Here is a 16,934-nt window from a genome sequence, read left to right as displayed (position 1 = left end):
TTGTTACCTGTCTTTTCTGCATTTCCTTGTTAAAGAGAGCAGCGAGCCCGGTTACGAGGGGTGCTTGCGCGATACATTGTTGTAGAGTAGCCAAATAGCTCTCTACAATGCGAACAGACAGGTCTCGCCTCACTTCTTGCAGGTCCTCTGGAGTCACTGTCAGCTTTTGGTTCCAGGTATAAATTCCTCAGTATTTCTTTTTTTTAATATATTTTCAGCCACACGTTGTTTGGAGGTTGTGCACTGTATGGATACTGGAGCCTGGTAGTGTGATCTTGTTCTTTCTTTAATTTTATTTATTAAACTCTTCTCTTTTTATTGAAGTTTTTTAAAATTTTGGATAACCTATCAGAAAGACAGTGTCATTCGATTGACAACGATTACAATATGGCACACAAGAACAATCTGTAGGTCCAGCCCACTGTAGGGTGTGTTGGTGCGCTTTGGTGGAACAGCATTGAGGTATACTCTCGCAAGAATCGGAGGGTGGGTCTGGTGATCGTGCGGCCGCTGCCTGGAAAGGCCCCTTTACAATGTAGGACTTTGTGCGAGATACCAGTAGTAGCTCCTGCCAAAAGAAAGTGGTGGGTCAGCGCTGGGGTGGGTGGGGGGTCGTGTTAATAAAAACACAGAACAAGCATTTGCAATGTAATAGGTCTCGCATATACGCAAGTTTAAGCTATCGGTATTGTAAATGACAATATCTTTTATTTATGTTTTAAAAAATAAAATAAAAATAAAAGGCATTGTTATTTGCAATGTAATAGCTCAAACTCGCGTAAATGTTAGACCTATTGCATTGCAAATGCTTGTTATAGTAAGTTTACGAGTGTGGAGACTGCGCATTCGGGCAGACAATTCCAGACATAAAATGCTATGCATGTCCTATCATTTTATGTGTAGAGTTCTCTACCCCAACAGCAGAGTCTCTGCACTCATAAATTTACTATAAAAATGCAATTTCGTGAACTCCAAAATAAATGTAAACATACACAAAAGTGTAAGTTTACCTTTGTGAATTAGGCCCTCTGTGTACAGCAGAGATATGAAAAGTGAACAAGAATTGATGATGAGGTTGGTATGGGAAGTAGAAAATTCTAGCTATAAAAGTTGTATGAGGAGGTGGGGATTGAGAAAATATTGAATGATAGTTGTGGAGAGGTGCGCCTAAAGGACATAAAGAAGGGAGACAAAGAAGGAGCTGCTGTATTAGGTAAAAAGAAAGTTAAACGGAGTGATCCAGCGCAAAACCAATACCTGATCAGGGCTCAATACTCACAAATATTTTTTTAAATGGCCCATACACATTAACCCCAAATCCCTGATGCGCTGGGGTCAATTTGTTTCGTGATTTCAGATTTCAATGTCGTTTATCGATTCATAGTCAACATCTCCAATATACATTTCTAATCTATACATCAACTTTCCTTCTACTTGGTCGATGGACCAATTAGTTGAAGAGTGAATGGAGTTGTCAACTCCGATGCTCCTAAGTTGGCAGGCTCCAGGGTGCCGGCGATCATGTTAGCCGACAACACCCTGTTGCTCTCAAAGTCTGCGATGGGTATTCAGCGCGTCCTTGATGGTTTTGTGGACTTTTGTGGGGAATATGGGCTAGAAATTAACACCCTAAAGACTAAATTCATGGTGTTTAATCCCCCACCAAAATTCCCCTCTAGCCCCAACATTGGACAGAGCAGACTCGAAAGGGTGAGAACCTTTGAGTACCTTGGAGTTATGCTAAATGAGAGAATGTCCTGGTGCACGCACCAAGAGAAAGCACTCCTTAAACTGATTCAGTTTTCGGGTGGAACTATGAAGCTCGTGAGTAAAAACAAATCATCTATCCGGCCCGTTGGTCCACCTCTTCAGATCTATAGGGCACAGGCAAGGGGGGCTGCCATGTATGGGTGTGAGCTTTGGGGTCACGCAGTCTCTCCTGACCTGGTGAAAGAGGAGAACAAGTTCATTCGGAGGGTGGTAGCACTTCCCCCCAGCACGCCACTTGTCCCTTTAAGGTTAGATTTAGGGATGCGACCTCTTGATGAAGAACTGGCTTTTCGACCCCTGGCTTACTGGCGCAGGTTGTGGTCTGTTCCAGAACTGATTAGCTACAGACAGGGACTCCAGGAGCTGCTTGTTATGCCTAACGAAGGGAAAATTAAATGGCTGAAATATATCAAAACCGAGCTGGAGGGCCTAGGCCTCCTGAAGTTGTGGTCTGACCCTCTATCTACTTGTCCACTTTTTCCCAAAAAGTTACTGGCAAAGGTATTCCACGACAGTAAACTAATTGCGCTCTGCCGTCGACAAAACCACGGGACACTAACGGAGTCATTTCTACGTACCAAGGATAACTACAGCTTTGAGCCAGCCCTAGACAAACTGTATCCACCCTTACTTAGGAAACTCTATTTGCAATGGAGGCATGGGTCCCTTCCACTACGAGAACTCACAAGTAAGTGGAGTGAACAAGCACTCAGCGTATGTCCAGCATGTAGAGTGGCCAAGGAATCTGAGCTCCACATATTCTTTTTTTGCCCGGCCTATAAGGAGACTCGTAAGAAATGGATTGTCCCTCTATGTAGAAATTTGGGATTTGCAGAGTGTTTGGCCGCCTTCAGGGTTCTCAAAACAGACCTGTCGGACCATATTGTCTTCGCTGTGGCTAAATTTCTAGGCGCAATGTGGTCCCTGAGAAGAAATTGCCTTAAGGCTGATCACTGACTCTACTGTACCAAAATGTGACATTTGTACTAAGAAATCTTTTAATGGATTTCAATGACAAAGTCTAATTTTTATCTCTTAATATGTTTATGAAATGTTATTATGTCTTTTATGGTAAAAATTTACCGAAATAAAGATTTAAAAGTAAGTTTCATGATTTCAGATTTCAATGTCGTTTATCGATTCATAGTCAACATCTCCAATATATATTTCTAATCTATACATCAACTTTCCTTCTACTTGGTCGATGGACCAATTAGTTGAAGAGTTGATGGCAATGATATGACACATCTAACCTAATTATTCAGCTTATTTGAATAACCACAGACTCTCAGTGAGGTTAATAAATGTATCTCAATTTTGTTCAAAATATCGCAATGCTCAATGCAATATGGCACAAATACAAACAATGAAATTCATCAAGGGAGAGAAAGTCGTCATTAAATGCAATCAGAGCAGAAAACTTTCTCAATCAACATATGCGATAACCATATGTAGGAGGGGAAAGATTAAGAGACATAATTTTCAGCAAATAATGCAAGAAACAATATTATGACGGAGTGGATAGGTGATGAGACAACAAAAGTTTCAGAGTTAAATACATTTGCAAGCTAAATGTTGCATGTACGTGACAGAAACATACAAACCTAATAGGTCTGTGGGAAAACCACCCTTCTGGCCTAGGGAATGAAGAGGGTCCCCCGAAATAGGATCAGGGAACAAAGGAGTCAGGACCCCAAGACAGGTTAAGGACAGGAAACAGCTAGGCATCTCTGCAAACGGACGATCAGCGACGCTTTCACCCTTCTTCTCTTCCTCCCTGCAAGTCTAAACCACACCCCTAAAGGCACCACAATTATACCCTAAAATCTACAAGACCATCCCGCATTAATTGCAACTATTCGCGTATTCCAACAGCTGATTGGCTGTTTCAGTAGGTGGTTCTGTCACCCCACAGTGGCTTCAGTTAAGCATTAGGCATGTCATTGTTTTATTTCCCTTCCCACAGCTCACTCTGGTTTCTTTTTCTTATTATTTTCACAAGATACATTTTAAATAATGTGCATTCAAAATTCAGCATCTGTGCGGAAGAGACATCTGACCTCATGGTCGACCATGTCTTTTGGCCAACTGACAACGTATCTGTCTTGCTTCTGTCAGTTCTGATGCACTGCTCATCTCACCCCTCCCACTCTGGACAACATAAGTCAAGATGGAGTTCGCATCCAGCACACTATAGCAAATGCAAACAAACATTTATTAATCATAATTGGGAAGGGGAGTTGGCCTGACGGCTAGGGCGGTCGACCTCGAATCTGGGGAACTGAGTTCGAGTCTCGGCAATGACGCTGTACATCATGTGATTCTGGGCAAATCACTTCGGGCCAGATGTAGGTAATCCCCGATTACCGATTTTTAAATACCGAATCATACCGATTCGGTTTTAAGAACTGGCAATCGGGATGTAGGTATTTTTACCTATTCAATTACCGAATCGGTAAGATTCTGTAATTACCGAATCGATATTTACCGATTCAGTAATTGCCATTGATTCCTATGGGCTTTGAGGCCCACAGGAATCAATGTCAATTACCGAATCGGTAAATACCAATTTGGTAAAATTACCGATTTTACAAGGGGGACAAGGTGTCACTTTGACACCCTGTTGCACCCCTTATTCTGGCTTGTGTGCAATGTGACACACATACATGCCCTTAGGGCATGAATGTGTGCCACATGGCACCGGTGTACAAGCACAGATGTGCAGGTACACAGAAATTCATTATTTACCACCAAGTATTATTTGGTGGTAAATAATGAATTCCTAAGGGCCTGTGGCACTGTTTTCAGTACCACCTACATCTAGATTTACAGAATCGGTAAATTTACCGATTCGGTATTTTACCAATTCGGTAAATATACCGAATCTGTAGCTTTACCGATTCTGTAAAGTTAGGCCCCCTACATCTCAAACTCCAAATACCGGTTGGTAACGGCCGAAATCGGCCGTTACCGACCGGTATTTGGCGACCTACATCTAGCCCCTAATGTCCCTGTGCCTCACAAAAATGAATGTGTTCTCATGTAATGCAACTGGGGCTATGTAAAGAGCTCTGATACCCGATTCGTGTCAAGTTTGCGCTATATAAAACTCTGTAAAATAAAAAAATAAAAAATATATGACAATGTAGTTTTCACTGTGTACCCCCCTCCGTTGCACTAGTCCCAGTTAATATTTCCTAGCATAAGCTTTAAGCCAAAAACAGCATTATTTATTTTTCTGAAGCAGAATGCAACATGCAACTACGAATGGTTCATGCGGCCTAAACATGCATTATTTCTGGTATCTTTCAAAGCTCACTGAAAATGTGAGTTTTAGTCCTTTCACATTAGGAGATGCATGCGAAAAGATGTTTCCCATGTGTTTGTGTGTAGGGTGCATGTTAGATTTTAGTACTACTTCCTGTTAGTAGGTGTTATGGGGTGTTAATCCGAGCAGGTCTAATTTCTGAGAAATCCTGCTCCATCAGGAGCATTGAAAAATTGGAATGGAGGCCGTGCTAGAATTGAAAGAGGGAGAGTTGTTGATTTCCCTAAAACAATGTGCTTTCCATGAAACCGGCTTTTTCTCCCATGAAGGGTAAAGGTTAAAAGTTTTGGAACTTAATGAACATTTAAATGAAGGACAGAATGGAGCTACTTGACAACTCCTTAAAAAAATATCTCAGCTGAGTGAGTAAGGAAGGTCTCACTTTATGACGCCTTAGCCAGAACATTGTGGGTGAGATTTGGAATATATGTGTATCTTGACTATAGCGACTTGTTTTCTTTACGGAAAGTACGGCATTTTTTATATATGTTTCTGACTTTAATGTAAATACCAACTTACTTAGAAGTCAAGCTTGAAAGTAGACCTAAATATAGAACAAACGATTGCAACAATAATAATAGAGGCATACGAATTACTCTGTCACGCCTTAGGCAGGGCTGTGGAGGAGAATACACAGCATTTGAATATGCACCAAGCCAATTCTTGTTTTAATATGTGAAAGTAAAACATAGAACTGATAAGGAAATGAATTTTTCTGGTACAAAAAAACGTTGTTCACTGTCAAAAATATATTGCTAGGCGGGAGGGATTCAAAGAATATTATTGGTGAACTTTCAACATGCTGCAGTATATAACTAAGTAACTGTAAAGGTAAATGTATGCTAAACTAGCTAGCCATCAGACTTTCGATAGTAATTTTATATCCTTCAACTGGTAGATATTTTTAATATTTGGAAATTTACTGATAGGATTGGTTCTGGGGAGGTATAGCCTAAAAGTAAAGTGACATCTCTTTACAGACTAAATTTCAATAAAAAGCTATGGTATGGAACACAAAAGTTTTCGGAAGACCTGGCTTTTCACTCTTTAAAGTAGGGCTAGCTTTTTTTTATTTTCTTTATGCTGCTGTAGGAGTTCTCTTTTGTCTTTTCCTTCTAAGTTTTCCCCTTCTTCAGCACCTTCATGGCCTGTGATAACAGTGCGCTTTATAAATCTATATTATTTCATTTGGAGCCATTAGTGATTTGCAGGAACACATAGTTTTTATGTCTAAATGTTATTAAGCCAAACAATTTAGAAAACATAAAAAAGTCATAAAGTAATATGTGCCGATTACATCTCTTTGATATAGTTCAAACTTTTGTGGCAGATACAGTTGTAATCTTCATTTATGTCTCTGCAGCTGGCCAGTGGAAAGTGTCAATCTTCACCAGTGATATGCCATCTGCTGGAACAACTGCACAAGTTTACATCACCCTTTACGGGCATCACCGGTGTTCCGGACCTACTTTTCTTTATGGTGGTGAAGAACTTTTTCAGAGTGGTCATCAAGATATATTCACAGTAAGTAAATAATACACATCATGTTGATTTGTAATATTATTCAATAGTATGAGTTTATAATAAGTGACCTATCCACTAACTAATCTCTAAATATTATGTAGAAAATTAATTTCTACATAATATAAATTAATAACATTAATTTGTCCTCTGTCTAGGAGTATGGTTGTCATTCACCTATCCAAAGTTGGGGTGGTTGGTGATTGCCCTTGCTTTCATCGTGGCCACTGTCTTTTTATCTGCACCACTGGCCCGTACTCTGATTCTGTAAGGCCCCAACCAAAATTAGGTGTTAATTTTCTGATATATACAAATGCTGTTATAAATTTGGCATGGCTCATGTAACTTACTATGACCATTTAAAATCAAAACATTGTTTATCTTTTTATAACACTTGCTTATACTTGCTGTACAAATTGAAAGTCATGTTGAGACTAATGTAAAAATATTGCCTATGTGCAACCTCTAGCTTCAAACATAAAGGACCAATTCTTAAAAAAATATATACATATATATAAATCAGAACACACATGTCTATGACCTTCAATGAGGCAGGTTTATCACTTTTGGTATTCAGTTTCCAGAAGTAGATTTGGGTACAAAGGCAGTCCAAGATTTCCGGGCGTACTCACAGGAGAACCTTTGTGAATTCCATCTGACACATGTGTATATTTCCTCATGTGTAAATGACATTTGGTAATCCGCTGCAAATTCACCTGCTAAGTTATGTTTCTTTGTTTTATTCATATGGAAAATATTTGACCGCTGAAGAAACCTCTTCTGCTAATTGTTGAGGTTGTTCCTCTACCCTACCAAGCTTGGAAAGTGATTAACTTTGTCAACAGCAAATCTCTGACATTTTGGAGGTGGAAAGGGGTCAGAAAGGAGTCTGGAAATGGTCATATATGTGTAGGATTCTCGGTACTCAAAATTCACAGCTCATTCCAGCCCTGCAGTACACTCCTCCCCACATGAGAGTAGATTTGTCTAGACAAACTTTTTCATGTAAGTAAATCCATTTACGGGCATTAATTCAAGTTATGTTAATGCAAAACTAGTTTTAAACACATACAAAATATGATCAACTGTATTTATGTAGTATCGCAAAAAGAAGAATGCAGAATGTGTAAAATAATATTTTCACGATTTAGTGTCTGAATATAGACTGCTGGCGTGCATCAAATGTCAATTGATAGGAAGAAAACGATTTATGCAGTAGCGGTCGGTGGTGGGAGTAGCTGCCGGGCGGTGACAGGGGGAGGAGAGTGGGGGTAGTAATATATGGATTACGGAGGATTACAAGTAAGTAAACATATAAATAAATAAAACGAATTTTGTTGCGTGCACTGCATCATATTTTGGGGATGCAGTGCGCACAACGAAATTTGTTTTATTTATTTATATGTTTACTTACCTGTAATCCTCTGTAATTCATAGATTACTACTCCCCACCCTGCCTCACCCCTCCCCACGTCACTGCCCGGCAGCTACTCCCACCACAGACCGCTACTGGATTTATGTGAAGCCTGTATTGACAATTCTTTGGGATTTGTTCACTGACTGCTTCCTGCCAATAGCTCCAAATCTCGCAATTGCGGGACCTATTGCATTGCAAATGCTTGTTAAGAATCGTTTTAGCCAATGCAACAGATCCTATGATGGTCGAAACCTTGTGTAATGCACTTAGTATTCATTAAAGCGCTCCAATGCCCTTGAGCTGAGTTCCCACTGCGTCCAAACCCTGCACTTCTGATTCTCCAGAGGCAATCTCGCCATGACACACGCCACAAGGAAGAAATGCCTTGCAGTTTCACTTGTTTGGAAAGTAAAATGGGGCCGGTGTTAAGGCAAAGGGGTGGAGGTGGGAGATGTTTCAGACTTACCAGCTTATGAACCAGCTTATTGTCTTTTTTACTTTTCAGTAGGGACACATTTAATCGTTAAAGTCCTGTTTAACAATGGTGACAGTTATATAGTTTTTTGGGGTTGAAATTTTGTTCTCCGCAATTTCGATTTAGTTACATTAATGAATTTAGATGTTACTATCCTATGCCATGACCTAATTAAGATTGATTTCAAAGTTAAGTGGAATTGTTGGTTATCAGTGACCTAAAGAAACTGATAGCGTGTTCCACACGCGCAGCCATTTCTTAATTAAATTATCTATATTCCGATGACTGACGGAGTCTTCCTTAGAAAAGGGAATGAAGAGAAATCTCTAAATAGATCAAAAACATAACTTAATTTATAAAAGTGATGGCTCTGGCCCAGATGGATTCCCAGAGAGGCTAATTCCTGAGGTCCGCTACAAGGCACCTGGGGCCTTATTTATGAAGGCCTTGCGCCGCCGGTGCGCCACTTTTAAAATGGGAAAAAGTGACGCACCGGCGGCGCAGGGCCTTTATAAATAAGGCCCCTGGCTTCAGCCCTCCCTCTTGTACTACTAGAGTGAGCACAACGAGGGCGGGCTAGGCAAGGACGCGGCTGGTGATGGGCAAGTGATGCCAAGCTCCATGGCTCCCCCTCAGGTTGCGAGGAATCGCCTGCTTAGTTATCGTCGGCTTATAGAGAAGCACTGCTTCTTCAGTGTAAGCATGTACTCTTCAAGACTTCTCTTCCCATAGTTGAATCGGCAAGAAGAGAATCGCCCACATCTATCCTGTGTGAAGGACAGTGGAGTTACGAAGGATGAAGAGCTCCCTGCAGAAGTTGGCAAGGGACTCCTGAGGCACCCATATCTCATTGATCTTGGGCAATTTGGGGGAGGGTTGTAGTGTGTTAGGCTGCCTTATGTCCTTTAGCTTGTGAGGGGACTCAGCTTCCCCATTCTGAGGGCCAACCCTTTACTGTGCAACTAGTAGAACCACCTGTTCCTCCTCATGATGGCGAGCAAGTTGATGGCCTGGACGCGTCAATAAAACATGGAGAGGCAAAGCAGAACAGTAGAAGAACAAACAAGAGACACACAAGGCCAACCTCTCCTAAAAAGAAGCCCAAATCCAACCAAACATTCTACCAAAAAAGCCCATCTGCATATGTTCCCGGTTTGACAAAGAAATTTGCAAAAAGGCTAAAAAAAGACAACAAATGGAGGGGGAGGCTAGGCAGAGGCAGAACTAACACAAACTGTGGCATTAAGAGGAGGTGGGGGGAAGAAATGCAATAGTTAAATATAGGAGCTATGGCGCCAAAGGTGAATACAGGCAAACAGTAACTGAGCCGGAAACCAAGAAAAAAATAGTCCTCCAATGAACATATAAAGAACCATAGCTGAATGAGACAGTACGAAATCCCTGCTCTGTGGGAGAAACAGAAGAGATAGAGGAGGGACAAAGAGGCAGGACTGTCCACTAGGAAACAGGGATTTTTAAAGGACACTGACATAGACAAATGAAAAGCAATGGTAAAAAAGGGGATGGACTTGTTGCACGCAGTCTGATTACAGCAGGTCTCGAAAAGACAGCTGCGCTGTCTAGCTCGACTTAAAAAGGAGGCCTGGTGAAATGAAATATTTGTCTTGGGTCAAACAATTTGGTCAAACTGGGAAGCATCCTGGTTTAACATTGAGCATTTTAGCCACTTAATGGGTATCTCTTTCTGTCTCCTATTTTACATCATAGGTTAATGCTTTGTCTTTAATTCTTGGTGCATGAGGGGAAAGCCTGGGTGGATGGCAAAAGCCAGAAGGATTTTGATTTTGGGCTTGGAGGCCCAAGAGGACCTCATGCTGATCCAGAAAACTTGCAGAAGCCAAGATGCTTGTGATCATCTGTTTGTGTAAAAGATCTGCATTGGAGCTCTGTGGCATGTGTTCTTGGTCCCAACTGATGTTGAGTAGAATATCATCATAATAATGGAGGCCAGTGGTATAGGTGTTTGTATGTGGGTTGTAGGGTTAAGCGTGGTGTGTATCTTTATCATGCTAGGTTGCTGACATAGTGAGTGTTCCGTAGTGCCAAAGTAAAGTTCTAAAAGGGAAGGGTCACAGTCAGACAGCCAGAGATGCGGTTTCACTGCACGGCCTGACTGGGCTACCTGGTCAATATATAGCTATTTAACGACCAGTGAGTCTAATTTTTTACATAGGTACATAGGTAGAAACTGTGTTGAAAAATTGCAAGCTAAAAGTATACCTGCTACAATATGTAATAAGCAAACAGTAAATAATAAATCATCAAAATTGACACAAGCGAAAGTAGCTCCCATGGTTGGCAGTCAACTGAAAGGTTCCCCATGGATAAGTTATCAAAACTTTAAACAAGTGTAAGTAGGCCAAAACTATGCAATCAGTTAGTTCTTCCTGACTTGTGATTGGGCGTCTTTTAATTAATCAGAAATGATCTTTCTGTTAAGACCCTTCTGTTTGCTAGGCAGACGATCATGATGGTTTTAGTGGTTTTAGCACCTCATGTACTAACTGTTCATGGTGAGATGAACAGGCTGGAAACTTTGCATTGTTCTGTCGCCTGCTGCAGGATACCACTTGATATTGCTGTAATATTTTTTTTTAGGTCTCGTCTCAGTCAGAGTTTGCTGTCTGCTGAGAACTTGTCGTCACTCACCACACAGCATGCACATACATACAGATTTAGAAAGGGGCTTTTAGAGAGCCCCTTTCAGCAATTGGCTACTGTAGTTCAACTGGATTAAGCTGTTATCCACAGAGTTGGGTGTCTGTAAATTGTAACATAAAAGTGGAAAAGATATGTTGTGAGATGTGCAAAAAATTAACAAAAAATAATTAACGCTGACACTAGTGATTATAAACTCAATAGTTGACAAGTAAATGTAGCATTTCCAATGGATAAGTTACTAAACTATATACAAATATACACAGGGCATTTGATGGAACCTGCACTCGTGATTGGCTACTTTTAAAATAATCAGGAAAGGCCTTTGTGTATAGGACTTTCTGTTTGGTTACTAAACAGTCAAACAAGATGGCTCTGGCACTGATTTTTTGTTTAGTTACTAGACAACCAAGCAGGGTGGCTCTGGCATCCCAAGCACTGACTGTCAATGATGAGAAGGACAGGCTGTCAATCTCACATTAGTCTGTGTTTTGCTGCGGATTACCATTAGTTATTGCCACTTTTGTTTGCCAACAGACATTTTAGCTGTCTACTGAGAGCTCAAGCTGTCACACACAAACAACGCACACCACACAACACAATAGAGAACATAAACATACACATACCTATAACTACAGGAAGGGACTTTTGGTCATTCCCTTAGAGCCATTGATTCACATCATGATGAGAAAGCCAGTGGCTCTGCGCAATTGTAGATTTGCGCATCAAGTTTCCTGATGTATACCTGACAAGTTTTCAGCAATGGCCAACAGAGACCAGTGGCCTAGGTGCATACAACTAAGGGAATGAGCTCTGTGAGCAATTGAAATTCGCAGAAGGTTGCCTATGCATCACTTGCAATATGGAAATCGAATTTCAGTATTCAGTTTTATTGATCTGCTTCTGGTCCTGTTGTTTCAATGGACCGATCATTTAGAAAGTGAGTATAGGGATATTTAGAGTTAGTCAGCGTATTGTGTTTTAGCTTGAATTCAAAAACATTCTGAGGAGTGTAACTATGAACCCTGGACCTCTTATTTGATGATGTAGTCAAGTGGATTCAAGAGACTGAGGGTCATATTTATATCTTGGTGGTATAGATACTCCATCGCAACTCCGACAGAGTATCTATGCGACCAAGATAATGGTCCACTCACCAAATTTATATGTAGGCAAACCTTAGGTTTAATCACAGGGAGACTACTCCATTTCCACAATTATTAAATTCCTCCGACAACCCTACAGAGTAATGGCTGTCGGAGGCAGACCTCTAATTCTTCCCACCTATTTTAGATGGGCGGAATTATAGGTCAGTTTTCACTGTCCATCACAACCAGGAAATCCCTGGCTGTAAGAGGTAGTGAAAACTACTGAATGTTCCCCTTCCCATTGGAGGGGACTCCCATGGTGAGAGAAGCATTGTATTTTTTATTTAAAAAAAATCCAGCTTTGGTATTTCTTTTTTTTAAAATAAGGAAAAGTTTGGTGCACGGCTCTGTCATGTTGAAGGACCCCTACACCAAACAGTAAGCAGTATTGACAGGAACAGTCATGACACTGGTTCCTGTCAATGTTTTGGAAATGACAGCAAGCTTGGCAGACATTTCTAAATTTAGTTGGCGGGCACCTCTGTCGGGGCGACAAAGTATTTACTCCATCTCCTTGTTGGAGAAATGGGCAACAGTCTAGATATAATTTGGCCCCTGAATCCTTTAATTAGCTTTCTTAACTCTGTTCTACTAATTGCTAGTAAATTAAAAATACAAGGCTTTATTGAGCATAAATATGTTTGAGTAGTTGATGTTCTTGATTGTTGTCTTCTACACCTCAGACAGAAGAAGAAGCAGATGGCATGTGCCCTTCCCCCTCATTGTATATTTCTGCTTGCAGCTTCCAGTGTTTGTTTTCAATGGATAAGGGACTAAGGTCCCATTTATCAGTGAGAATTACGGTGCAGAGTAGGAATATTCACGTAGAAATATCGTCTGACATTAATATCTCCGCAGAAATATCGAGTGGAACAAATATCGACAACAAAAATATAGTTTGACCAGAATATCGACTGACAGGTAAGTAATATCGATAACAATAATATAGTTGTAATAAATATTGTTTACAAAAATATAGTTTACAAAAATATCGATTTATTATTAATGTTATGTATTTTAGTGTTTTAAATGAGAATTGCTTGTTATTTTATTTTATGTTTTGGAATTGTATTAGTTATTAATGTTTTTTATGGTTAATTTTGTGTTATTAATTCCGTAGCGGGTTGTGTGTTTATAGGGGAATAGGGTGGGAAGTAATTTAATTATATACAATTAATTGATTAATTAATGTGTTAATTTATTAATAATAGTTTAATAATTAGTTGTTAATTAATTTCAATTAGTCAATTAATAATTAATTATGTTAATTGTTTAATTAATTTTAGGTGTGTGTTGGGGAGTTCATACGTGTAAATGGTGTGAAGGGTGGTAATTCATTAATTTATTATTGATTAATTAATAAATAATGTTTACATTAATTAATTAGTAATTATTAATTGTAAATGTGTAATTAATTTTAGGTGTGTGTTGTGGGGCTTTTAAGTGTATATGGTGTGAAAGCTGGTAATTAATTAATTAATTAATTTAAAAAAATACATTCATTTTCATTAATTAATTAGTAAATATTAAATGTAATTGTGTAATTAATTTTAGGTGTGTGTGGTGGATATTATAGTTTTAAATAATGTGTAATTAATTAGTTTTTATTATCCTTGTTAATAATAATATATTTAAATGTATATATTAATTATGTTTATATTGGAAATTAAATGTAATAAAAATTTTGATAGTTTTTTTTTTATTGTTTTGTGTTCCAGCACTTTCCTTACTATTGTATTCACTGGAGTGGGAATAGTCATTTTTACCCCTACGCTATCCAATGCTTTCCCTACTTTTGCACTCTCTGGAGTGGGAAAAGTAATTTTCACCCCTACGCTATCCAACGCTTTCCCTACTGTTGCACTCTCTGGAGTGGGAATAGTAATTTTCACCCTTACGCTATCCAACGCTTTCCCTACTGTTGCACTCTCTGGAGTGGGAATAGTAATTTTCACCCCTACGCTATCCAACGCTTTCCCTACTGTTGCACTCTCTGGAGTGGGAATAGTAATTTTTACCCCTACGCTATCCAACGCTTTCCCTACTGTTGCACTCTTTGGAGTGGGAATAGTAATTTTTACCCCTACGCTATCCAACGTTTTCCCTACTGTTGCACTCTCTGGAGTGGGAATAGTAATCTTTACCCCTACGCTATCCAACGCTTTCCCTACTGTTGCACCCTTTGGAGTGGGAATAGTAATTTTTACCCCTACGCTATCCAACGCTTTCCCTACTGTTGCACCCTCTGGAGTGGGAATAAAAATATTTACCCCTACGCTATCCAGCGCTTTCCCTACTGTTGCACTGTCTGGAGTGGGAATAGTAATTTTTACCCCTATGCTATCCACCGCTTTCCCTACTGTTGCACTGTCTGGAGTGGGAATAGTAATTTTTACCCCTACGCTATCCAACGCTTTCCCTACTGTTGCACTCTTTGGAGTGGGAATAGTCATTTTTACTCCTACGCTATCCAACGTTGTCCCTACTGTTGCACTCTCTGGAGTGGGAATAGTAATTTTTACTCCTACGCTATCCAACGCTTTCCCTACTGTTGCACTCACTGGAGTGGGAATAGTAATTTTTACCCCTACGCTATCCAACGTTTTCCCTACTGTTGCACTCTCTGGAGTGGGAATAGTAATTTTTACTCCTACGCTATCCAACGCTTTCCCTACTGTTGCACTTACTGGAGTGGGAATAGTAATTTTTACCCCTTCGCTGTCAAATGTTTTCACTACTAATGTTTGTATTTTGTTATTAAATGTATGTATTAATATTTTTAATACTTTAATGTGTTAATTAAATATAGATTTTTTGAATTCAAAATGTTTTATATATGTGTTTATTTTATTTTTATATAATTAATAAAGTTTATAAATTAAATAAAGATAATAATAAAATGTCATTAAGAAAATATATGTGTATGTACACATTTATTGTGTTTATATTCATTAAATTAAGTTTATTTGTTATAATTAGTTAAAATATAAATGTAATTTAATTTATTTTGTTAATAATATTAATATCGTCGATATTTTTACATCTATATTTTTTACTTCTATACTTTTGAGTCGATAATGTTGTACTTACCTGTTTAAGTATAGGGATTCGATATTTTTGTAGTCGATATTTTTACATCTATATTTTTGTTAACTATATTTTTATTATCGATATTTAAACATGGAACCAGAATTACACCTGTGGGAAGTCAACTAATATATGGGTACCTTGGTCTAGCTGGCTTTTGTTTTTCTTCATGAGCAGTGGAAGTCAACTACTGAAAAAAAGTGTTCCCCCCACATATTGGTGCTAATTATATATATTTTTTTATTTTATGTTTCATTTTGAGTACCTTGCAGCTTTTAAGATTTACTGGGTTCCATTCTGAAATTGTCATCAGCCATGTTGGAAGGGTAAAATAAAATTAAGTTAAAATGGCTGCTGGTGCATTGCAACAAATGTATCACAATGCATATGCAGCAACTAGGTCAGAACACTGTTATGTAGCTTATGTTTAGCTCCATGCTAGTTTTTCGTTTACAATGTAGCATTCTTTTCTAATGGTGATTTTCTAATGTTTCCCTAATGGGAAACTGTGCCATGCACACAATTATTTCTGATAAACATCATCACCCTGTAGTCTGCACATTTAGTTCCAGGGTCGCACAACAGCGCACAGGATGCCTAGTTTTATTTTATGCTCGTTGGAGACAATTCTTCTGCCCTAAACTAATTACAGATGTTGTTCTGCACCTTTGGCACAGTGACAATTTATCATTTAAACAGCACCCATGTTGAAGTCGGTGAGAGGTTCACTTACTACCGGAGCGATAATAGAACACTGCAGTGAGCTGTGACTGAGGTGCAGTTCCGCTGTCTCCAGCCTTCATTTTGAGAAGGAATATAGCCATGTAAGAAGAAGTGTGCAGGATTACAGACAAAAGACTGGTGCATTTGTTAATGCACTAAGGTTGGCTTCCTGACATACCATACCAAGGTATGGAATCAGGTAATTTCTATAGGCCTGGCAAATGGGTCTTCCAGACATGCTCTTTTAAGCATAGAGGAATTAGTAATAGATAGAAGTAATATTAGTAAAATTATGAACAATTAACATGGTTGAATCGTTTGTGTTTTTCATCTTTCTAATAATGCGCATAACAATTATGTGTTTCATCTTTCTGATAATCGAAGTTCCTGTTTGATTTACAAAGATTAGGGTTTTTCAATAAATATTTGAAAAAGCATTCTTGCATCTTTTCTATGTGACACCCTGGGCATGCAAAAGTGACAAACAAAAAGGTTAGATATGTTTCATCAAATTCCTTTGGAATTTTAGAGTATGTTTGAGGTTTCCGACAACATCTATAACTTTGTAAGGTTAGGAATTTAGATGTGCTACTGTAAGCTAGCCAAATAAACCAACATTTACTGATTATATAGGAAGACTTACGGGCACATGCATCAACGTTTCCGTTTGCGATTCCTAAATTGTGAAAATTAAGGAATCGCAATTTAGAAATCGCAAATGGCAATGCATGAAAAAATCGCACCTTTTTTTGCGATTCCTTATTTTTCCTTAATTGCGATTCACAA

The 16,934-nt window shown here is 39.0% G+C and overlaps 1 protein-coding gene across 1 annotated transcript in view; it reads left to right on the top strand.

Annotated features, from left to right (window-relative positions):
- RP1 (RP1 axonemal microtubule associated) overlaps window positions 1-16,934 on the top strand; it is a 1,491,030-nt gene that overhangs the window by 441,049 nt on the left and 1,033,047 nt on the right. The window contains exon 5 of the mRNA XM_078686181.1: window positions 6,462-6,622. Coding sequence (XP_078542307.1) covers window positions 6,462-6,622 — 161 coding nt within the window. The remainder of the gene's footprint in view (window positions 1-6,461; window positions 6,623-16,934) is intronic.

The sequence above is a fragment of the Lissotriton helveticus genome, chromosome 4_1, assembly GCF_964261635.1.
Source record: "Lissotriton helveticus chromosome 4_1, aLisHel1.1, whole genome shotgun sequence".
Lineage (NCBI taxonomy): Eukaryota > Metazoa > Chordata > Amphibia > Caudata > Salamandridae > Lissotriton > Lissotriton helveticus.
The sequence above is the reverse complement of the archived record's forward strand: the minus strand, read 5'-3'. Positions and strand labels throughout refer to the sequence as shown.